Genomic DNA, 23,443 nt, shown 5'->3' on the forward strand with positions numbered 1-23,443 from the left:
TACCATCGACTTTTAGCTTTTTTGTGGTGCTTTCCCCCCACCCTGCCCCTTCCAATTTCTTAATAAGCCATGCCAAAAATCTTTTCCAAAGCCCGGAACTGTTACAGATTAATCCACGGACCACTGTGTACGCTCATCTCTCCTCTTCCCTCCTCATCGCTTCTTCCTTTAATCTCTTGCCTTTCAGAAGGGTAACTTCTGGGCAGGGAACACTTCCTGCTTTAATATTAGTGAGGATCATAGACTCGTAAGCGCTGGAAGGGACCTTGGAGGTCTTCTAGTTCAACCTCCTGCTCAAGACGACAGCCACATCAAACCCCTAAAACCCCAATGCCTAAATTGCCCTTCCTTCTCCAAGCAAGACTATCTTAGTCTTGTGGGCACATTCTCGCTCCTGAAAATATCCCAGGGTGTCTGTCTGTGCAAAGAGGAAGGAATGTGCACATAACAAAAGCAATTTAATCAGAGCCAGAGTTATCACAAACAGAAGGCCAGCTAGCAAGTCACTCTTCACTTCATTACTCTTTGGTATCCTTCCCGCCCCCATCCCATATCTCTTTCCTCTCTAGGTCTCCCTATTCCAGGGGTAGACAACCTTGGCTCTTTTATGACTCGTGGACTTCAACTCCCAGAATTCCTGAGCCAGCACGGCTCAGCTTGGAAACCTCTCCCTTTCCCCTCAGCACGGCTGGCTCAGGAATTCTGGGAGTTGAAGTCCACGAGTCATAAAAGAGCCAAGGTTGCTTACCCCTGCCCTCTTCCATCCGACCCTTCCTTTTCTGCATTTTAAGTACCATAAACCTGACTGACTCCCAAACCCATCCTTCCACCCTCCCTTTCTTCTCCTCTGTCAACTGGGTGCAATGTGATCCTCTCTCCCCGCCCCGCCCCCCTCACTCTGCAATCCCTCGACTTCCCTTGCAACTCCATGTTTTGTTTTTAAATTGCAAAAAAGAACAGGAAAGGATATTATGCCGGGTTACAAAAAATTAGAAGTGACGTGCAACAAGGGAAGGGACAGAATGAAGTGAAGGAAAAGTTGGAAAGGAAGAAGAGCGTTTTGTGTTTGCCAAGGGTGGAGGCAAAAGGGAAGGATACAAAACCCTTCAGACAGGGAGGAGAAAATGAACAAACAGCCAATTAAAATGCAAGGACTATGCAAGAATGTCAAGGGGATTCATTTTGAGCAGAGGGTCAAGGAAGTAAATCTTGACTCCTATAATTCTCCTTCCAGGTTGGAGATAGCTAAGAAATACTATTATCTGACTGGAGAAAACCCTATTGTTTGGAGAAGCAAGCTCTTTGGAGAAGCAACTTTTTTTTTTTAAAAAAAAAGACTTCCTTAAAAAAAAAAGGGGGGGGAGGAGGGAACTTAGAGAATAGGTAGGTCCACAAAGTCAAAGTCAGTCTTTCTACATATCAGCTCAGCCAGGCTTCACCAAATGTATCAGTGACAAAGCAAACTATGATACCTTCTCACAATATTCATTCATTGCTGTAATTGATCAGTGGACACAGATCTAGGAGTTAAAAATCAAGACAGATTTGGGGTGTTTTTTTTAAAAAAACAAAACACTTAATGAGTTTAAACAGAAAGTCTAACGAATGAAGATCAGGAAGGATGAGCAAAAGCAATATAGAAGTTAAAAGCAAGAGTTAATTGCTTAAGCCAGGACTTAAAAGTAAAATACAGCTGGTGAGAATGCCAATAAGAGAATTTGCCTATAGATCTGCAAAGGAGAACCAAAACAGAATTAAGAGCACCCTGGGCTACTCAAATAGACTGCACAGGACCCAGCCAAAAACTTAAGCATGGATGAGACAACCAGCTCAATAGGCTGGCTTGCTTAACCAGAGCATCAAAAAAAGGTCTGAAAGGGGTTGACTCTGAAATCAGGTTTTCAGTACATGAAGCCTTAGCTTTTTCTGCCTTACTGAAACTACAACACCCAGAATTCCTCTCTGGCATGCTACCTGGGGAATTCTAGAAAATCTTGGCATACAACGAGGACATCAAGTAGAGCAGAGGTCCCCAACCTTTTGGGCACCAGGGACCGGTGCCATGGAGAAAGTTTTTTCTGTGGACCACAGAGGGTATGGTTTTGTATACTGCCTGCATCCCAAGGATGGAGCTTTGCTTGTTTGCACGGCCCACTTGCTGGCATGCTGCGGACCGGTGCCAGTCCACAGACCGGGCATTGGGGACCCCTGAAGTAGAGGATACATTTTTATTACTATTATAATAAATAAAACTATAGCAGAACTGAAACAATAATACTTAGATAGACGGGAAATAGGCTAAACCAGGGGTAGGCAACCTCGGCTCTTTTATGACTCATGGACTTCAACTCCCAGAATTCTTGAGTCAGCTATGCTGACTCAGGAATTCTGGGAGTCGAAGTCCATGAGTCATAAAAGAGCCAAGGTTGCCTACCCCTGGGCTAAACCCACCAACCTTCCCATGGACTAGAACAGGGGTAGGCAACCTGGGCGCTTTGATGACTCATGGACTTCAACTCCCAGAATTCCTGAGCCAGCCATGCTGAGGGGAAAGGGAGAGGTTTCCAAGCTGAGCCATGCAGGCTCAGGAATTCTGGGAGTTGAAGTCCATGAGTCATAAAAGAGCCGAGGTTGCCTATCCCTGGACTAGAATCTCGATAAGAGATTTTGCTTTGTCTCTGACAAATTCACTATTCAATCCTGATGTCCTTCCAATGTTTTGCTTTGTGGCCTAAGGTGCCAAACCACTTGGACTCCTGGGAATTATAGCCCAAACTTCTACAGCAGTGTGTCTCAACTTCAGCCACTGGAATTCTGGGAGTTGAAGTCCACATATCTCAAAGTGGCTGAGGTTGAGAAATCTCAAGCTACAGGATCCCTCTGCAGTGGACCCATAGTGACTGACAGTGCTGTATCCACTATAATTCTCCATCTTTTTTTGTCCGCACATCTCTTTCTCTTAAAGATGGAAGAACTGGACCAAACAAAGTTTTTAAAAGAGCACACATAATTTATTCGTATCTACCTGAGTCGCATCTTACCTGAGTTTCAGTTAAACTTTCTAATGCTTGCATCACCGACTGTTCTGGCCTGGATGCTTGAGACTGTTGAAAAGAGAAGAGGAAGTTAGGTTCTGAATTTCCTGCCCCTAGAATGACCTTGGCCTGAAACCATGGTTAGCAAAAGGCTAAAATTTACCATCAAGCCAGCTTCCACCGTGGGTACCAAAGTCAGCTTGCTCCCTTCTCCGACCCCCAAATCTTGCAGCTTGCCTGAATTCAGACGACTGAAAGAGAAAAGCAAGGAATGGGAATAAATAAATAAATAAATAAATAAATAAATAAATAAATAAATAAATTAAAAGCCGAGACTTGGTTTACAATGTCAGAAAGAGCCACGAATGATTACAAAACACTTCCTCAAACATTTTAACTGTTTGCAACTTTTACAAAGACAGGAACAGCAGCATAGGGTTTCTTAAGGAGGTTGTGATTTAAAAAAAATAATCATAAGAGGGCTGCCGTTGCTTTTTATTGTTATTAAAATGGTTCCTGTGACAAAATTAGTTCTAATTTATAATTTATAGTTTTTTTTTTCTTTCGTCTCCCACTAAACAACCCGTCTCAGCCCAGGCGTTCCACTTTCCGCTCCTTATGTAAACATAATATCCTAAGTCTCTCTCTCTCTCTTTTCTCTCTGCTGCCCCCAGGAGAGAGAAGGGCTGTGATTCTGCAGGCAACTCTCCAAAGGCAAAACATCCCTTGCTTTTCTTACCGTTCCAGACAATTGAACTGACAGATCTGGGAAGATAAAGAAGGTTAAAAGGGGGGGGGGCGGAGAGCAGATAAAGAATCCCATCAGCAGCTGTTGAATATTTTTGGTGGGGTGGGGTGGAGGGTCCGGAAGAAAGAGAAGCTGGGTGAATTTTGTTTGTTTTCCCCAGTCTGATTCTCAAAAAAGAAAAGAGAAAAAAAAGGATGGGAGAAGGTAGTTTTGGGAACAGATCAATTGATAAAACCAGCTCCCCCCCCCCCACCTCATCCTTTACCATGTCAGAATATTCTAAGCTGGTACGGAATACCTAGAACTTCTTAATTGCCAGAAGGGCTGGGAGACAAAATGACATTTTGTTTTGTTTTAAAGCTAGGGTTGGTAGGTTTTAAATCCTCTTTCAGTTTACCTTAAGCTCAGAGGCTGGGAAGATGCATAAGGGAGCAAAAGAGGGGATAGACTTTGGGGTTAATTTGGGGGGCCCTGTGCAGCATGAGGGTTGACTGTACAATGGCAGAGAGAGCTGTTTTGCATCTTAAGGACTGATCCGTTCTGCATTCTCTAACAAAGCTAAGGGGGGATTTAGTTAAACAAAGAGAGTGGCTCAGGCACTCCAGATAGCCCCGTTTCCCCCCCCCACCCCTCAAAAAAACCCAAACCTTTCCTCTCTTGCCCCTCACAAAGGACATTCAAGGCAGCCCCAGCTAGCCTTCCCTTGCACCTCCAAGGTTTCTCCAGAGCTCTTTTGGGGGAAATTTTTTTTAAAGCAGTTAAAAGGTCTGTGTAAGTGGTGGCCTGCATCTGTGTGCATGCAAGCGTGAATGTGTGTGTGTGTGTGCCTGCGCGTGCATGTGTGTGTAGGCGTACATTTCTCTCTATGCACTTGCACGCTACCCAAATTCAACCTTCAGAACAAAGGACACCTCCAAGGGAAGGCAGGCAGAGACAGAAAGGGAATCTGAAGCCAATAAAGCTTTTGGGGGGGTGGGCTGTGTGTGTGTGTGGGGGGGGGGAAACGCTTGAAGAGGCTTGTCTTTATCTTGCTAGTCTTCTTCTCTCTTCATCTTAAGCAAAGCTGCCAGGACCAATTCTGACCCTGAGATCAGATCAATAGATATTTACATTTCTTCCACCAGCAGGGAAAAAGAGTGGGGTAAGGGGGGGGGGATTGCATCAGCATGTTATTTATGGGGAGGGGCTACACTCTGCTCTTTACAAAAGCTTTCAGAGTTTTACAAGGGAATAAATGAGGAATAAGGTATTTTGCAGAAAGAAATCTGCAAGAGGTTCAAGCTATATTTTTCTCTTCTAAGTACTCCATATAGGCTCCCTCTGGCTATTTTATGGTATGCCTGAATGTCAAAAATGAATCCCACTGTGCGCGCTCTCTCTCTCTCTGTCTCTGTCTCTCTCTCTCTGTATGTATATGTGTGTGTAGTGTATGTGTGTATGTATATATATATATATATATATATATATATATATATATATATATATATATATATATATATATATATATATATATATATATATATATATACACACATATACATATACATATACACACACATATATATATATGTATGTATGTATACACTCCCTTCTGTAGAGATGCATGGATTCTTATCTAAACAGTATTCCACAATCAGCACATTTGCAATATTTCTTTCAAAAAAGACGGTATATAATTACAGGCATGCACAAAGATTTCTGCAGGCATTCCCACACAATACCCAAGAAAGTTCAAGACAGTTGCCCAGTAGCCTAGAGACTCTACACTTTCTTCTTTCTCCATACACTTCGGGAAGTTTTTCCTCACTCCTTAGGAAGAAGGCTGCAGCCCAAAGAAATCTTAATACCCAGAAAAATTCCAAGCAGTTCCCGAATTTGCCTTATCTGAACTCGAGGAGACTCCCCCCCCCAGAGGTTCAAAGCAGCAATAGAACTGCTTTTAATTAAAGGTCTCCCCCAATTCAAAAAAAAAAGAAACAAATGGGTTAAATTCTAACTTCCCACTATCTTCTGCCCCCCCACCACCACCCCAGGTCTTTATTTCGAAACGGGGTGGGGGTAGGAAATGGATGAAAGATTCGACACACACACAGACAGACATCCACAATCACACAAGAGTAAATACCTTTCTTTATGTAAGAGAGCCAGGCGTTCCTTGGGGACTTTAAGCCTCTGAGACAGCCTCCTCTTCAGACCTTCCACCGTCTCTTCCACGGGGACAGAGAGCTCATACCGGGCCCCGGTGGTCGTGTGAATGAAAACATTCATAGGAGGGTCACTCTGCACAGTGTCGCAGGCTGGGGGCCCCCGGCTGCAGCTCCTGGGGGTGGGTTGGTGGTCCATTCGATTCACCTGGGGGGGTGGGGGTGGAAAGGGGGGGCGGAGGCAGAGAGATGAGGCCTCGAAGAAGCTGGTAAGACAGGCTGCCCCGCAAACAAAGGAGTGCCTTTTCGCCCAGCCCCCCCCCCGCCGCCGCCGCGTTTGCACGACCCTGGAGCGACTCCGTCTCCTCTCTTCCTCCCCCCCACTTCCCTCGCCCGGGCGCAAATTCAAGTCCAACCAAACGTCTTCGGATCTTTTCCAGAAAAAGTTCTGCTCCGCCAGCCACCCGTGCGCAGAGATCGCGGAGAAGAGGGAAAGGGGCGTCTTTTTGTCCTTTCACGACCCCCCCCCTTCCGTCAGAAAGATACCCGCAACTCACTTATTATTTTTCCCCCACCCTCTCCCCTCTCCCCGCGGATTACACGCATCCTTAAAGGAGAGGGGGGGGAAGGAGAGCGTTTGGGAACAGATCAATTAATCCTCAGATCCCCGCCACACACACAGACACACGCTCATTCCATCCCAAACCCCCCCACCCCAAATAATACTATCTCTCTGCCTTCTTACGGAAACGCAGCAGGGAAGGTTAAAAAAACAAAAAAAAACACAAAAAAATCTGAAAAACCCAAGAAAGGGAGGAAGAAGAAGAAAGAAGAAAAAAGGGGAAAAAAAGTCGGGTTGGGTTGCTACAGCTGGCTTCCACCCCCCCTACACACACACACACACACACACACCTGGGGGCTCGAACCCGTGGCCAAACGCGCGCACACCCGAGCAGCGAAGCAGCCCGGCTCCCGCCGCCGCCGCTGCCGCCGCTCTCGAAGTCTGGCGTGAAAGTAACCAGTGCCGGGAAGAGACAGCGGAGGAGGAGAGATGAAAGAGGGAGGGGTGGGGGAGGGGGAGGGGAAAAAAAGTTAGAATGTATCGACGTTCTAAATGGGCGGGGTTACTCTCCCCCTCCCCATTCATTCTTTTCTCTCTCTCTCTCTCTCTCTCTCTCGCTCGCTCGCTCGCTCGCGGCCAGCCCCGCCGCGAGCCAATCGGAGCTCTCCTCCCGCTGAAGACGCCAGGGCGGCCGACCAATGGCTGTCGCTTCGCGCCTCTCCCCCCCCCCACGTGTGGAAGGAGACCGGATGCTTCGCCTCGCCCCGCCCACCCCCGATTCCCTCCTCCCCCCCCCCGCGCCTTCGCCCGCCCCGCCAGCGATCAAGCAATAGTGGGCGGGGCTTCGGGCGCCAGAATGGAGTTTTTTTTTCCTCCGCCCACGCGCTTCTGCCAAGCCAGCCCCCGTATTTCCTCGCCCTTCCCCCCCCACTCCTCTCTCTCTCTCTTTTTTTTTTTTTAAAGGGCCATTCATGATGTATTAGTTCTACAACAAAGAGCTTTTATTAAAACCAAAAACAAAAAAGAAGTGATACGGCGTGCGGGAGTTTTATTCGAGACGGAGAGATGCACCGACGGCGAGAAACGGAGGGGTCGCAATTGTAAAAGGGAGGGTGGGGGGTGGTGGTGGTGGGGGGTGAGGATGCAATTAAAAGAGGCAGGAGGGTTTATTCCAGGGGTCTTCTTCAAACTTGGCCCTTTTATGACTTGTGGACTTCAACTCCCAGAATTCCTCAGCCAGCATGGCTGGCTGAGGAATTCTGGGAGTTGAAGTCCACAAGTCATAAAAGGGCCAAGTTTGAAGACCCCCTGCAATGGAACAATCAAGAATGTGGATAACCTTTTATTACTACCGCTGAAAAAGCTACCTATAAATTATTTCTGTTCATGTAAAGTCAGATGTGCAATTTGAGGGACAATTTCCTGACCCTGTGCGACTTTTGTACCAGAGGTAATCTTGGCCAATATTCTTTATTCTGTTTTTGGCAAAATAAAGGGTAAAAGCATGGCTGGCTGAGGAATTCTGGGAGTTGAAGTCCACAAGTCATAAAAGGGCCAAGTTTGAAGACCCCTGGTTTATTCAAACGTCACGATTCGGCTTTTTTAAAAAAATATTATTATTATTATTATTGTGTTTCAGGGGGGAAAAAACGGTGTTTTTTTTATTTTGGAAGAAACGCTGCGATAGCTTTACGTTTAATTATCGAGGAAGGGTTTTCATTCGGGATTGAATCTTCTTGCAACTGAAACCAACGCTGGGCTACATGCGCTTCTTCCTCGGGAAGTAACTTCTACTGTTCCCAGGGGCTTACTCAGAAGTAAAAAAAAAATGACCGGTCCTATTTTATGTTTCCTATCTCCACTAGAAGCCGATGGGACAAGCTTTTAAACTGGAACAGAACCAGCCAAATAACTGAGTGTGCAATTGTTGCCTCACTGGGGGGGGGTTTGGAACAAGAGGGGCAGACACTTTAGTTAGCGTGTTGTTATTAACGATATAATTAATAAAGCCCCGGAGGATTTCAATTGATCAGAGTCTCATGAAATGCAATTTTAGAAGAAGGATGAGAAACACAATCTCTGGCATTCCTGTTCCATTGAGATGTATTTCTTTTGATAACTAGAAATTCTTCACATCTGAGAGGCATAATTTATAGAGTAGAATACTTTGTATAGTATAGGTCAGGGGTCTTCAAACTTGGCCTTTTGATGACTTGTGGACTTCCACGCTGGCTGAGGAATTCTGGGAGTTGAAGTCCACAAGTCATAAAAGGGCCACGTTTGAAGACCCCCTGTCCTTATATATATATATGCAAGGAGTATAAATCCTTCCATTCCCCACCATCCAGTCAGAGCTGAAGAAGCTTCTTGGATGAGAAGCGAAACGTCTTCAAAGAGAAAAAAGAAAATCCAGTTGCCTCGAAAAAGCATCTTTGGGACAACCATGTCCTGGATGACTCAGAATCTCCACAGACACCTCCCCCATCTTACTGGGAAAAAAAGGAAAAAAATGAATAGGCCTTACCACTGTCCAGATTGGCCACCATAAAACCTATAAACCTGAGTTTCGATAGAGGTTTCTCAGCGTGTCACGAATCACAAGATAACCCTTCTCTTAATCCCCTAATACACATACCCCCCCTCCTTTCCTGCACCCCCAAACTGTTTGCTCAGGTGGTGAACAAGAGCCGGAAATCTAAAAATCTAAATTCCCTTTGGAGAAGGCAGGAAACAGGCAAAAAGGGCTAATGTATGTTAGGCTTCTTTAGCACCAGCAAAAGTTAAAAATCCCAATTGTTTGGAGAAAAGAGTTCAATTATGATATTGCTCTTCGGTGTCACAAACAGGAAGAGAAGGAGGAGGAGGAGGAGGAGGAGGAGGAGGAGGAGGAGGAGGAGGAGGAGGAGAAGAAGAAGAAGAAGAAGAAGAAGAAGAAGAAGAAGAAGAAGAAGAAGAAGAAGAAGAAGAAGAAGAAGAAGAAGAAGAAGAAGAAGAAGATCATCACCGGTGCCTTAATCAGTCTCCAGATGTGTCAGGATTAAAACTCTCCAAATTCTTTCCAGGAATTCTTGGAATTGTATTCCCTCTGCATCTATAAGAGGCCAGGTTGAAAAAAAGCATCTTGAAGACGTCTGGCCCATTTACTAGTCTTGCATCTCAGACTTCAGATAGTCCCCGAGAACTGAAGAAGCTTCTTGGATAAGAAGGGAAATGTTTTCAAGGGAAAAAACAACAAGAAAGTCCAGTCACCTTTTGGAAAAGCACTTTTGAGAAAACCCTGACCTGGATGACTGAGAATCTCCACAGACAGATAGTCCTCAACTTATGACCACAGTTGGGAGCAGAATTGCAGGTGTTAAAGGCGGTTGTTCAAAGCGAATCACGATTGGCTTGACTACCGTTTTTGCACAATTCTTAAGCCAATCGCCGCAGTTGTTAAGTGAATCATTTGGTCATTGAGCAAATCCAGCTTCCCCCGTTGACTTTGCTTGTCGGAAGCCGGCTGGGAAGGTTGCAAATGGGGATCATGTGACCCTGGGACCCTGCAACCGTCATACAGACATGCCAGTTGCCAAGCACCCGAATTTTGCTCACGTGGCCCTGAGGATGCTGAAACAGTTCTAAGTGCAAGGGCTGGCCGTTCATCCTTTTTTTCCAGTGCTGTTGTGACTTTTAATTGGTCACAAAATGAATGGTTGCAAATCGAGGACTAGCTGTAATTAGAACACTTAACCCTAAAAGGCTGGCAATGAAAAATGGAAAACAGCTCGACTTACAACCCTTTGTTTAAGTGAGCGTTCAAAGTTAAGGCACTGAAAAAAGTGACTTATGACCGGTCCTCACACTTACAACCAACTCAGCATTCTCCTCTCCCCAAGGCATGTGATTAAAATTGGGTGCTTGGCAATCAGGATGTATTTACAACAGTTGTAGTGTCCTCTGTGTGTATGTGTGTGTTGTGTTGTGTTGTGTGTGACGTGACCACCATTTGCCACCTTCCCAGCTGGCTTCAATGGGGGGAAGCTGGATTGACTTAATTTTTTTATTTTTTTATTTTTTTTAAATTTTTATTACATTTATATCCCGCCCTTCTCCAAAGACTCAGGGCGGCTTACAAGCTTAGCTGACTGGTTGATTCGCTTAACAACTGCAGTGATTTGCTTAACCACCATGATAAAAATTGGTTGGAAAACTGTAAAATTGGGCATGACTCGTTTAACAACTGCCTTGCTTAACAAGAGAAATTCTGGCCTCAATTGTGGTCATAAGCTGAGGACTACCTGTAAAAGTTGAAGAGGACAGTCAGCAGCAAGGGAGATGGACTCAGCTGCAGTAATGATACGGGCACTATTGGAAGACCTGGAAGACCATGGCTGGCTGGGGGAATTCTGGGAGTTGAAGTCCACACATCTTAAAAGTGGCCACGGTTGAGAAACACTGACAGAATATAATGCTTTGGCAGGCTGAGAAAGAGATGGGCCACAATCATCCAAAGTTCAGCTTGTTTCAGATACTACAGGCTAGGCTTCCTTTGATTCTGAATCAGCATATTGGGCAGACGGCCACCTGTGCTTTCAACAAACCATAGTCAAACAAACTATCATATGCTCTCCACCTTTCCAGATCTTCATGTCCTTGCAAGGGGGCCATCAAGAGCCATGGTTTACCTAAAAAAAGAAAGGGATCTCCTGCTTGAGCAGGGGGTTGGACTAGAGGACCTTCGAGGTCCCTTCCAACTTCATGCTCTAATTGCTCATGCCGTTCCTTAGCTTGCAAGGCTTGAGCCTTGGCTCCTGACCTTGGGGAGCAAAAGGGGGGGGGGAGGGGAAGCAGGAACCAGCCAGAAAACTCCCTGCCAAGCCTGGTAGCCAGCAGGGCAACACCCCAGCTTCCTTCTGACCAGTCCAGTCTCCTCATTTGGGCCTTGTGCCAATCATATTCACAGGACATACCTAAGTGGGTTGGTCACTCCATATAGGGGAAGTGATTTACCATCCTGGTTCTCACTTCCCTTTAGAACAAAGATGCAAATGTAAACACCAGGTTAAAAAAAATTATTATCAAACTTATTTGCCGCCCATCTCGCACTTCGAAACAACTTTAAGTGACTCTCAGCAACGGGCTCTGACTTTAAAAAGTGCCCAGGGCCCCCACCGAATCGAAATTCCTTCTCTTTCTCTCTTCTGTATACAAAAAAAAGAGCGTGCAATGGACAAACCCCAGACAAAAACCGACTTCTTGCTCATAGCACGTATCCCCTCGCTCTGGCGAGATTTTAATTTAATTTTAATTTATTATCATTTCTATACCGCCCTTCTCCCGAAGGACTCAGGGCGGTGTACAGGGCAAGAATAAAACACAGAAATTTACAAAAATTAAAAAATAATTAAATGCATGCCCGATTAAAATACAATTGATACATAATAAAAACCCCAATAAGAATGATAAAAAACCCCACCAATCCCCCCTCAGGCCAGGCCGGCTTGCTCGAACAAGTATGTTTTCAGATCGCGGCGAAAGGAGCGCAGATCGGGCGCCGTCCGGAGCTCAACCGGTAACTGGTTCCATAGCTCCGGGGCGCCCACAGAGAAGGATCTCCCCCTGGGGGCCACCAGACGGCATTCTCTGACCGGTGGCCGGTACAGGTAGAGATACAGGTAGTTCTCCACTTACGACCATTCCTTTAGGGAATTCAAATTTATGTCACTGAAAAAAAAATTACTTATAACGAGTCCTCACACTTATGGCCATGAATCAAAATTCACATCCACTTTTTGCCCATAGGGTTTAAAAAAAAGTGTGGAAAAAAATGGCCTGGCTTTATTGTTATTCCAGCTTCCATTTTCTGGGGTGTCATGGAGGGTAAATAAGGCATGGATATAGAGAACCCAGGATACTGGCTGGATACTCACATCCACAAAAAGTTAGCCACGATGAATTCTAACCAAACTTAAGATGGGGTGAAAATGCAGCTGCCTGGTCCTAAGTTAACCAGTTAAGCCTCTTAGCATATTCTGGTTTGCTGTGTTCCGACTTAGGACAACCTATGAGCAGAAAATGAATTACAATCATTTGTAAAACATGCCGGATAGCTTACTACAGTGTTTCTCAACCTTGGCAGTTTGTTGTGTAGATTTCAGCTCCCAGAAGTCTGGCAGTCCAAGTCCACCCATCTTCAAGATGCCATGGTTAAGAAAGACTGGCTTTGTATGAGGCATGAATCTAGGCTGTTATTCAACAGGCCATGATTTAACAGATCATGCCTTAACCCATTGTTCTGGCATGTTGTATTATTAAATGTGATAGCAATTTATATCAGTGAGCAAAAGGCTATCAGAAAAACATGAAGCGGCCATGAGTTCTTGGTCATTGGCCATACAGCTGATTTATGATTTGGAAAGTTTTTATTATCTGCCATGTGACAGGTCTGAAGACTAACCCACAACCCCAGACTGAACTGAATCACTGGGTAATTGTGTGGAAGTTATCAGGCAAGCTTCTTTGAGCCTATTGCTAAACGTATATTTAGATTAAAATAGGAACATGCAGACTTTGGGCCTTCTCTGGACTGAATCGAGAATTAGAGTAGACTACTTTCAGGTAGAGATGGTGACTTACTCTCGAGAAAAAAAAGGGGGGGGGAAGATGCTCACAAAGTTAAAACAAGAAACCAGGGAAGCCATAGCCTTGATTCCTATTTTAAAGCGAGTCATATTGTGGTTTGTTCAGTTCCTGCTTAAGAGTGATGTGCGAACTAGATCACCTCTGAGAGATTTTATCAGGCAAAGACTTTCTAATCTAGACGAGTCATCACGTGGTTAAAAACAACGTTCTTGTGGAGGTTAAAAGCTAAAGGAGAAAAAAAGTAACAACGGAATAAGCTTTTATGGATTATAGACCACTTCAAATTATCTTGAAAGACTTGGGCTGTGTGGAGAATAAGAGCAGAAGAGGTCAGAAAGAAAGAATGCAGGGATACAGAGAGAAATGATTATGTATAGATGGCAGGATCCTTGGTGCTCTCTGAGCTTGGTTGTTTTCTTGCAGACAGTTCATTACCCAACTAGGTAACATCATCAATGCTGGTAACTATTAGCAAGGATGATGTTACCTACTTGGGTAATGAAACGTTTGCAAGAAAACAAGCAAGCTCAGACAGCACCAAGAATGCCACAGTTCAGCCCTGAAATACAAATATTTTCTCCTATCAGTATGTACTGTATAGAGACAATTACCATTCTTCCAAGAATTTATCAGTCATTTCTTCCAGTTTATCTTTAGGCCAACACAGTTCTGGTTTCCCTGACTATTCTTACTACTTTGGGGATGCAATGAAAGCTTAAGCTGGGTCTTTTGTCTTTCAAGGGGACTAGGAACTGAGGCCTAGAATGAGCATCTAAGGCACCGATTCTACTTTTATTGTAAAAAGCAAATAGGGGCAGTGTTTGTTCAGCTTGGGAACTTTTAAGAAGCGCGGACGTCAACTCCCAGAATCCCCCGGCCACCACATTGGATAGGATGTAAAGACAGGTTGCAAACCTAGAGCAGTGTTTCTCAAACCTTGGCAGCTTTTAAGAGGTGTGGACGTCAACTCCCAGAATTCCCCAGAATGCCCAGCTACCCAGCCAATTCCCCATGGCTAGAGAATTCTGGGAATTGGAAGTCCCCCATCTCTTAAAAGTTGCCAAGATTGAGAAACGTTGTTAGAGGGTTTGGGCCTGCTTCCCACCTTAATCTGACTATATAGATCATGTTCTGTATTTATGTGGCCGCTTAAAGTGTGGAAGCCAAAAGGGGGTATTATCAAGAATGAGTCAGCAAAGCAAGAGCGCCCTCTGCTGGGAGAAACTCAAATAGTTGGGGAACAATAGGGCTGAGAAAAAGATCTAAGGAGGAGAATGGTTTGAGAGGTCTCTCTCTCTCTCTCTCTCTCTCTCTCTCTCTCTCTCTCTCTCTCTCTCTCTCTCTCTCTCTCTCTCTCTCCCCTCCCCTAATTTACAGTTTCTGGAGAGACAGAAATATTCTGTTTCTCTGCTCCTGTGCAAAGAGCATTCAGCTGACCAATCTTAGGTGAAAACAACCAAAGCTCTTGTTCAGGGGTCTTCAAACTTGGCCCTTTTATGACTTGCGGACTTCAACTCCCAGAATTCCTCAGCCAGTGTGTCTGGCTGAGGAATTCTGGGAGTTGAAGTCCACAAGTCATGAAAGGGCCATGTTTGAAGACCCCTGCTCTTGTTTATAGCATCCTCTAGCTCTGGAAAGTTACAGGTAGTCCTCGACTTACAACTATCACTTTAGCCACCATTCAAAGTTCCAAACCACTGGAAAAAAAGTGCCTTCGGACGGGTCCTCATGCTTACTACAACCATCACAGCATCCCCACAATTATGTGATCAAAATTTGGGAGTTTGGCAACCGGTATATATTTACAACATGAACTCATGTTATCACTATTTGCAACCTTCCCAGCTGGGTTTCCAACAAGGAAACTCAATAGGTCAGGGATCTTCAAACTTGGCCCTTTTACGACTTGTGGACTTCAACTCCCAGAATCCGCATGCCTGGCTGAGGAATTCTGGGAGTTGAAGTCCACAAGTCGTAAAAGGGCCAAGTTTGAAGACCTCTGCAATAGGGGAAGCTGGATTTGCTTAATGACTCGCTTGATTCACTTAACAACTGCAAGGATTCACTTAATAACTGTGGGGGGAAGGTTGTAAACGGGGTGTGACACATTTAAGAACCGCCATGTTTAGCAATCTAAATTCTGGTCCGAATTGGGGTCATAGGTTAAGGATTTCCTGTACCTGTGGCTTAGCCACCACCATCTTTGATTTTGTGAGCCTCCCCCCCCAAATTAGCCCTGGAAGGAGCAGCAGGCAGAAAGGAAGAGGGTGTGTGTGATTAAAATGACACCCCCAAGGCCAAAGGGTCAATAACAAGTAAATATTATTCCTCCTTCATTTGCATGGTAGGCAATGTTAGTCCCCCGGAAGAGAGGCACCCCCAAATTTTGCCACAACTTAGGGCAATCAAAGGTTGTGTGTCTTTTTTCACTGTTTGGGATGCCCCAAAGCTTTCTGCCTCCAAACTGACATCGTAAAAGTTTGAACCGGTCAGGAAAGGAACAGGATTCAGCGTGTCTGGGTGTGTGGAGGGCGTATTAATTGCAGCTGACTTTAATTCAACATAATCTGTAGTGGAGGAGATTCCCATTCCCTCCCCTTCCTTTTGAAGCAGGACCTTCCATGTGTCACCCGAAGGTCCCCAGTGGGAGCACTCACTCCTGTTTTTAAAGGAAAGTGGAAAGATTCCCAGGTCAAAATGTCAAAGGCACGCATGCCGTTCCCCTGGCCTGCAAAACTAGATTGGAAATTTTCCAGCCCCACTGCATTTTTTCCAAGTGAGATGGGGTGGATAGGGCTGCAAGCTCACACCCCTTCCGCACCAATAACTTAAGCCTGCAAGCTGAAGCTACAATTTATTCTCAAACCAAGGGGAAAAAAATGCTCTCTGGACCACAGAACACTAAGCGGGTGGGTGGGTAGATTTATATTCCCTCCCCATGCCATCCTCCAGAGACGAAATAGAGGCAGAGGTGTCAAAGCAAAGGCATAAAAAGAGAAAAACAAAAGCTTTGCCATTTGCAAATCTGTAGGGCTATTCCTGTTTTCTCTCTCTCTCTCTCTCTCTCTCTTTAATTAAAAGGAGCAACATTAACATTCAGGAGTTTTCAGGGTCCATCCATCAATGTGTTCTGGGGGATGCTGGCAAATTCAGCTCCACAAACCCAGACCTGCAAACTCAAGATGCAGAAACACTGTTTACAGAGTGAGACTGAAGATGCTGGCACAAGAAATAATTCAAGAGATCCAAGTTTCCCTCTGCCTTACCGAATCCACAATTCTTTGAGTGTGTGTGTGTGTGGGGGGAAAATAGTTTTATTTTGTTTTTTTAAACTGGTCTCTGCAACCTCCTCTGAACAAAGAGGGTGGTAGGATCTGGAAACTGGAAGATGACTTTGCAACGCATCTCCTCCCAGTCCTCAATGGAGAGCAGTTTTTTTCTTTTTCCCCACCACTGCCCATGGAGGAGATCTTGGCCCTCCTTACAGTAAGGAAGCACTTTCTGCATGGAAACCTCCCCTTTTCCACCGGGGCATTGCAAATGCTGCTGAAGCAATATTTGAAGTGGGCAGAGAAGGGCTCAGGACTTGGGTGACTCAGGCCGGCAGCTTTGATGGCCTGAAATTCCTTCCTTTCCACCCCCCCCCCCTCCCCAAGCCTCTGCCAATGCACAGGGCGTTGCGCGTGGCCGAGTTTAATTTTCTGAATGCTTCAGTGACACATCTTTGGATCACCCACCTTCCCACTTCAGCAGCCTCCTCTTCCCAGTGCCAAACAATGCCTTCAATCTCCACCCCGGCTTCGGGAACTGGAGAGCTGGGGGTCCTCCCCTCCCCCCCCTCCCTTCCTTCAGGAAGGCAAAATCATCCCAGGTTTCCCAAGGACACCCAAGTGGGTGGCCAGCAAAGCGGTTTTACTCGAAGGAGAAAGGAGAGGAAAGTTTGCTGTAGGTCCAGCGCAGAGGCAGAGAGGAATGGAAGGCCATCCCAAGGGGGGGAGGGTTTAAAGAGGGGGGGAGGAGGAGGAGGAGGAGGAGGAGAAGAGCAGCCCTTTGCTAAAAGATGGCTTCTCTGCTCACAGGTCTTCTACTGAACCTCACGAATGAAGGCAAATATAAAAGTCCCAGGATAATGTTGCAGGATCCAATCTGGCTGGGTTACCCAGACCGGGAGATGTTAGCTTTCCAGAGCTTCACACATTCAGGAGACAGAGAGAGGAAGAGGGAGAGGGAGAGGGAGAGGGAGAGGGAGAGGGAGAGGGAGAGGGGAGAGAGAGAGAGAGAGAGAGAGAGAGAGAGAGAGAGAGAGAGAGAGAGAGAGAGAGAGAAGTTTCTTTGAGGAGTGGACTCCAGCATGAGTCCAAAACCTCAGAAGACTCAACCTCTGATCCTGGGGATGGATCCAGATGGGGGATCCTGAATCATCTGAACCTGTTCCGATCCGCAAAGCTATTTCTTTCCGGCTCCTGGATTGGGGAGAATAAAGTAACCGTGCTCTTCCTGAGCATATTCAGAGTACACAGTCTCTCATCATAGAGTAAATAAAGGCGAACTGCTTGCACGCATCCAGGTTTCCAGGTCAGAAGGCATGAGGGAGAATATAGCAGTGTGTGTGTGTGTGTGTGTGTGTGTGTGTATTAATCTATTTGCCTAGAAGGAGGCCTCGGACTCTGGTCACCCACGCTGTACTCCCACCATATCATGGAGTTTCTGGGAAGCCTGAAAACCGAGTGGGGGGGAGACAGAGAGAGAGAGAGAGAGAGAGAGCTGGGATAGGAGAGCGTGGATCAGTTTTTCCTGCAGGAGGCTGGGGTGGGGAGGGAGAGAAACAAGGATGAATGGAAAAGGTCCTGACAATGCAACAAAGGAAAAGGGGGACAGGGTGGGCGCCAGACACGGGGATTAAGTCAAATCCTGCCGACGTGGGCAAAAATCAGTGGGAGGTGGAAGGGCTGCCCCACCTCTCCAAAGGGAGGGTGCTTGGGTTTACTTTGGGCAGAAAAAGCAGCTGGATAAAATGAATGGGATTCCCTCGAAAGGAGACACAGATTTCCTCCAGCAGACATCACCTCCTGGTTAATCCATGTCTGTTTTCCCATCTGTGTTATCTTGCCTTTCTCTCTAGGAAAGGGGGGGGAAACCATAGGACATTTTATTTCTTCTTCTCTGGACCGTCTAAATGTCCTGACTTCCAGCTTCCTCTCCAAAATCAGGACCAGGGAGTTTTGTAAAAAAAAAAAAAGTATCTAGTTCTTGCGATATTCAGAAATGGATTGGTAAGGGTAGGAAAAGTTAAGGCGCTATCCAAGCCATAAGCCAAAAGACTCCTGGTCCTTAAAAGCAGGCTAAAAGTCTGTGGAGATTCTCAGTCATCCATATCATGGTTGTCCCAAAAGGTGTTTTGTTGTGTTTTGTTTTTTGCCCCCCAAAAACTAACTGGACTTTCTTGGTTTTTTCCCCCCCTTGAAAATGTTTCACTTCTCATCCAAGAAGCTTCTTCAATTCTAACTAGAGCAGTTTTTTTCTAGTTTTTCCTTCCTTCCCCCAGGAAATTGATTATTCCGGGAAGGCTCCTAACCCCTCATAGATGTTCCCAGGCCAACACAAGAGAGAATCCAGGCACTAAGAAAGAAATAAATCCATATGGACTTAAATGCCAAAAATCTCCTCTCCCGGTGTGGCTGATTCTTTTAAATAAAAAGCACAGAACATCTTTTTCCTAATTATTTCTTTGTTGTCAACTAAAACCATAAAAGTTTGGTTCAGAGAGAGCATCTGGCTTGTTGAGAAAAATGCCTTTTTCCCATAAAGGCTTGAGAGAACACACAAAGCTTTGTTCACTGTCAAACGCGCCCATCCTCCTTCCTATCGCCCTCCGCAATCCCACATCTGTTTAATGTCCGCAGGGATTCCAGGCCATTGTACTGATTATTATTTTTTTTGTTCCCTGAGAAAGTGGGGGGATCTTTCTTGGATTAGAAAAAGAGTGAAAAACAGCATAAAAATTATTTCTGTTTCCCCTCGCCTACAAAACGTGAAGACCTAATTCTATATTAATTCGGTGGGAATAAGTCCCAGAATGGGGTCACATCCTGATACAGTCCCCCCACCTCGGCTTGCGATGCTACGCTTGCTTAATTTGGATTTGATCCTCCCCAGAACAATAAACTGGATCTAACTCTCCAAGCAGTTGCCACCCTAAGATACAAAGGTTAGCAATGACCGATTTTTCCCCCCTACCTGCTTCTTCCAGCAACCACCCAATTTATTATTTCGACAAACTCGATCTCTCTCGATCTAAGCAGTGCCAGCACGTCTTCAGCAGGACAAACAGATCTACTCAATAGGAAATGGCAGCACTCCAACGTAAGGTGCCTCCAATACAAGCTGTCGCTTAAAAAACTCGGGGAAAGTAGTTTTAGATGGGTCTACTCACTGCTCAGCTCTTACTGAGTTAAGTGGGAATTACTCCGAAGTAAGAAAGAAAGAACGCAACTCGGCCAGAGAGCCAAAAAAAAAAAGATCTACCGTACCAAAGAAGGATCGCCCAGGTGATTCCGACCCGATCTCTTTGCTTCCCACAGGGGACCTGGCCCCGCGTCTCCCCAGCGTAACGTGGGAACCCAAGCCCGGTTGACACCCCCCCCCCAATACACGGGATTCGCCTTCCCAGCACCGAGAGCCTCCATGGGTCTCTTTTGGCAACTCCCGAGACGCTTCAAAGGGACTCACCGAAGCCGACAGACGCCTCTCCGCCGGACCGATCCCGAATCAAAAGAAAACCGGGATTTTTCACAAGCTGAATAATCGACAATCCGAAATGTCCTCTCCGCAGGAACAAAACAAAACAAAACGGGGGGTGGGTGGGTGGCTGTATCCTCGCTCCGGGCAGACGGGAAGCTCCTGAAGCGCCGGCAAAGATCCGTAAACGGGAGGAGGCGAGAGCAAATCCAACCCGCGTCTGTGATGGTCGTGGGAAAGCGGCGGCGGCAGGAAGGGAGGGAAGGGCGGGCGGGCGAGGATCTCTCGTTTTGCAAGCAGCAGCAGCAGCAGCAGCAGCAGCCGCCGCCGCCTGCGTTGCCCGGCTGGCCAAAGGTGTCCGCCTGCCAGCCCCGGTGGCTTTTTTAATGTTCAGGGAGGCGCTCCAAAAAGTTTTTTTTTTCTTCTTCCCTTCTACAGGCGCGCGCGCCCGCGCGCCCGCGCGCACGGAGAGTCACACGGGGCTGGGTGGGGCTTGCGAAGGAGGGGGAGGCGGAGGGGAGGAGGAGGAGAGGGGAGGGGGGGAGGAAAAGAAGAGAAAAAAAAGAAAAGAGCCAACTCCGAGAAGAAGAAGAAGGAGGAGGCGGGGGGAGGAGGAGGCAGCGCGGCTTCCCGAAGGCTGCAAAGTCAGCAGTGGGATTTGCCCGGTGACGTCACGCCGCCAACCTCGCCCGCCGGCTGCGGCCCCGGCGCTCGCCGACGCCCAACCGAGGCGCGAGGCGGCTCTCGCCCGTGCAGGCTGTCAATTCACCCGGGCACGGTTGTGGCCCCCCCCCCATCGCCTCTTCCTCCCCGCTCCACCCCTTTGCAGCTCCGACCCCGCCGGGGCTTTTGCGGGACGGCCAGCCAACCTTGGGTTTCCCCCCCCCCCCGAGCCCTTTTAGGGTCGCAAAGCGAGGCTTGGAGACTTAAGGGCGGGAAGGGATAAAGTGCACGATCGCCCCGGGCACGATTGTGGGACACAATCGCCTCTCTTCTCCTTCCCCCCCCCCCACTTTGCAGCTCCGACCGCCGGGGCTTTTGCGGGACGGTCAGCCAACCTTGGGCTTTCCCCCCCCCAGCTCTTTTAGGGTCGCAAAGCGAGGCTTGGAGACTTAAGGGCGGGAAGGGATAAAGTGCACGATTGCCCCGGGCACGATTGTGGAACCCGATCGCCTCTCTTCTCCTCCTCCCCCCCCCACACCCACCCCCCACTTTGCAGCTCCGACCGCCGGGGCTTTTGCGGGACGGTCAGCCAACCTTGGCTTTCCCCCGAGCCCTTTTAGGGTCGCAAAGCGAGGCTTGGAGACTTAAGGGCAGGAAGGGATAAAGTGCATGATCACCCCGGGCACGATTGTGGGACCCGATCGCCGGCACGATTGTGGAACCCGATCGCCTCTCTTCTCCTCCTCCCCCCCCCACACCCACCCCCCACTTTGCAGCTCGGACCGCCGGGGCTTTTGCGGAACGGCCAGCCAGCCCTGGCTTTCCCTGACCCCCTTAAGGTCGTAAAGCGAGGCTTGGAGACTAGGGCCGGGAGGGGCGAGCCGAGCAGCCCCGGGACACGATTTCAATCTCGCTGTTCCGTGGGCAAGGCTTTTGAAGACCTCGGGCGGCGTTCACACGACGCGCTGAACCCGGTCGACTGCAGACGCGTTTGCGAAATAGGGCTGTTGCGCGCTTAGTTCGTGGCTTGGCTTGGCTGGGCAAGCCTGCCAAGGATAGTAGACGGCGTGCTTCCCCAAAGGAGTTAATGGAGTAACTAGATGTAGGGAGTGGGTTTAGTGGAGGCAGCCAGGGACGATGAGAGGAGATCAGTGTCTCAGTAAAGGGCGATGAATGGGTAAAATCTATGACTGGAGCTACTGTATTTTTGAGATGACAGTCTTGCCAATTGCTCGAATGAATGGAAGGGGGCCAGTTCAGCACATCTTTTCAAAAATCTTCAGGCTGTATCCTGAAGGGTCCCATCCCTCCACTTGGTTTATTTCCTAAACCTAAACCATGATCAGTTGAGTTCACACACAGTGTTGAGCCCAAACCACATTTTCTTTCAACCACTAGCTGGGCTCTGAGGGAGATGGGTGGTTTAATAATAATAAACCTTTATTGTCAAAGTACAACATGTGTACATTGAGATTAGCTGAGCCTCCCCCCGTGCTCTCTCCCCCCAACACACAGTGACAACAAACCCTCCATCCCACCACACTATGTGAACCAACTACACCACACACCGGCCTCCCAAGTCAATTCTGCATAAGATTATGTCCCATTCAAAAGCCTAACAGCCCACGGATAAAAGCTATTTTTCAACCTGTTGGTACGGCTGGCTATATTCCTATATCTCCTACCGGATGGTAGGACAGTAAAGAGATACCGTCCAGGGTGTGAGTCATCCCTGAGAATCTTCCTCACTCTTCCAAGGCAATGAGCCCTGGCGATGTCATCCAGTGGTGTCAGGGAACAGCCCACAATGTCTTGTGCTGTGCTCACTACCCTCTGTAATACTTTCCTATCCGCGGCTGTCAGACCAGCATACCAAACCACAATACCATACGAGAGGACGCTCTCTATAGTAGACTGGTAAAAGAGGGTCATTAGCCGTTGTTCTACCCTGTTCTTCCGCAAGACCCTAAGAAAGTGAAGCCTCTTTTGGGCCTTTCTAGCCACCTGAGTTGTGTTAACTTTCCAGGTCAGATCTTCACAGAGGTAGACTCCCAGAAATTTAAAGGAGGAAACTCTCTCTACACAGTTCTCTCCGATGTGAAGTGGGGCAGGTTCCTCCTTTTTTCTCCGGAAGTCTAACACCATCTCTTTCGTCTTGCCGATGTTTAGGTGCAAGTTGTTGTTACTACACCATATGGATAGTTTTTGTACCTCCGCCCTATATGCTGTCTCATCCCCACCTGTAATAAGACCCACCACAGTTGTATCATCTGTGAACTTGATTATCGCAGTGGATGGGTCAGATGATACACAATCATAAGTGTATAAAGAGTACAGGTACCGGCACGCCACACAGCCCTGTGGCGTGCCGGTGCAAAGCTTCAGGGGGGTGGACAAAGCAGAGCCGACCCTCACTGTTTGTAACTGATCCTTAAGAAAGTCTTGAATCCAATTGCAGATGGCGGGGGAGAATTTCAAGTCAGTCAGCTTCTTGATGAGAAATAATAGTGATAGGAAATATAAACAAACAAATTGTGGGAGGACAGCACTCCTCCTCAGAGAAAGAAATATTTTGGGGAATATTATAAAGGCAGGATATTATATTTCCCCAAAGGATCTTAAAGGCAGAAAAAGGTGGCCCGTTTTTTTTCTTAATAGCCCCAGGCAGAAACCAGGTCTGTAGAAATGCAGGTCTGATAATCCTATTCAGAAAGGTTGGAGCCAGGAAGCTAGAAGCTGATGAGATTAGAAAGACAAAGACCCCTAAAATCTACATACCTACCATCAGAATACCAAAAGGATGCACTGAGCCTCAGGTCAAAGTTCATGCCACAGGAACAGGAAACAATCTCAAAAGCCCAAGGAGGTACAAAAAGCCACCACTCCCAGCAACATGTGGTCAGCTGCTCCAGAGCTTCCTGTCTTGTGG

General features: G+C 47.1%; 1 protein-coding gene across 1 annotated transcript in view; it reads right to left on the reverse strand.

Moving 5' to 3' along the window:
- Positions 1-20,302, reverse strand: part of MIDN (midnolin) — a 45,401-nt gene extending 25,099 nt beyond the window's left edge. Inside the window, exons 1-4 of the mRNA XM_081341103.1 lie at positions 19,843-20,302; positions 5,909-6,135; positions 3,199-3,286; positions 3,042-3,104 (exon numbers count right to left, since the gene is read on the reverse strand). Coding sequence (XP_081197229.1) covers positions 3,042-3,104; positions 3,199-3,286; positions 5,909-6,126 — 369 coding nt within the window. The 5' untranslated portion in view covers positions 6,127-6,135; positions 19,843-20,302. The remainder of the gene's footprint in view (positions 1-3,041; positions 3,105-3,198; positions 3,287-5,908; positions 6,136-19,842) is intronic.
- Positions 20,303-23,443: the final 3,141 nt, after the last annotated feature.

This window comes from Vipera berus (genome assembly GCF_964194415.1).
Source record: "Vipera berus genome assembly, chromosome: 1".
Taxonomy (NCBI): Eukaryota; Metazoa; Chordata; class Lepidosauria; order Squamata; family Viperidae; genus Vipera; species Vipera berus.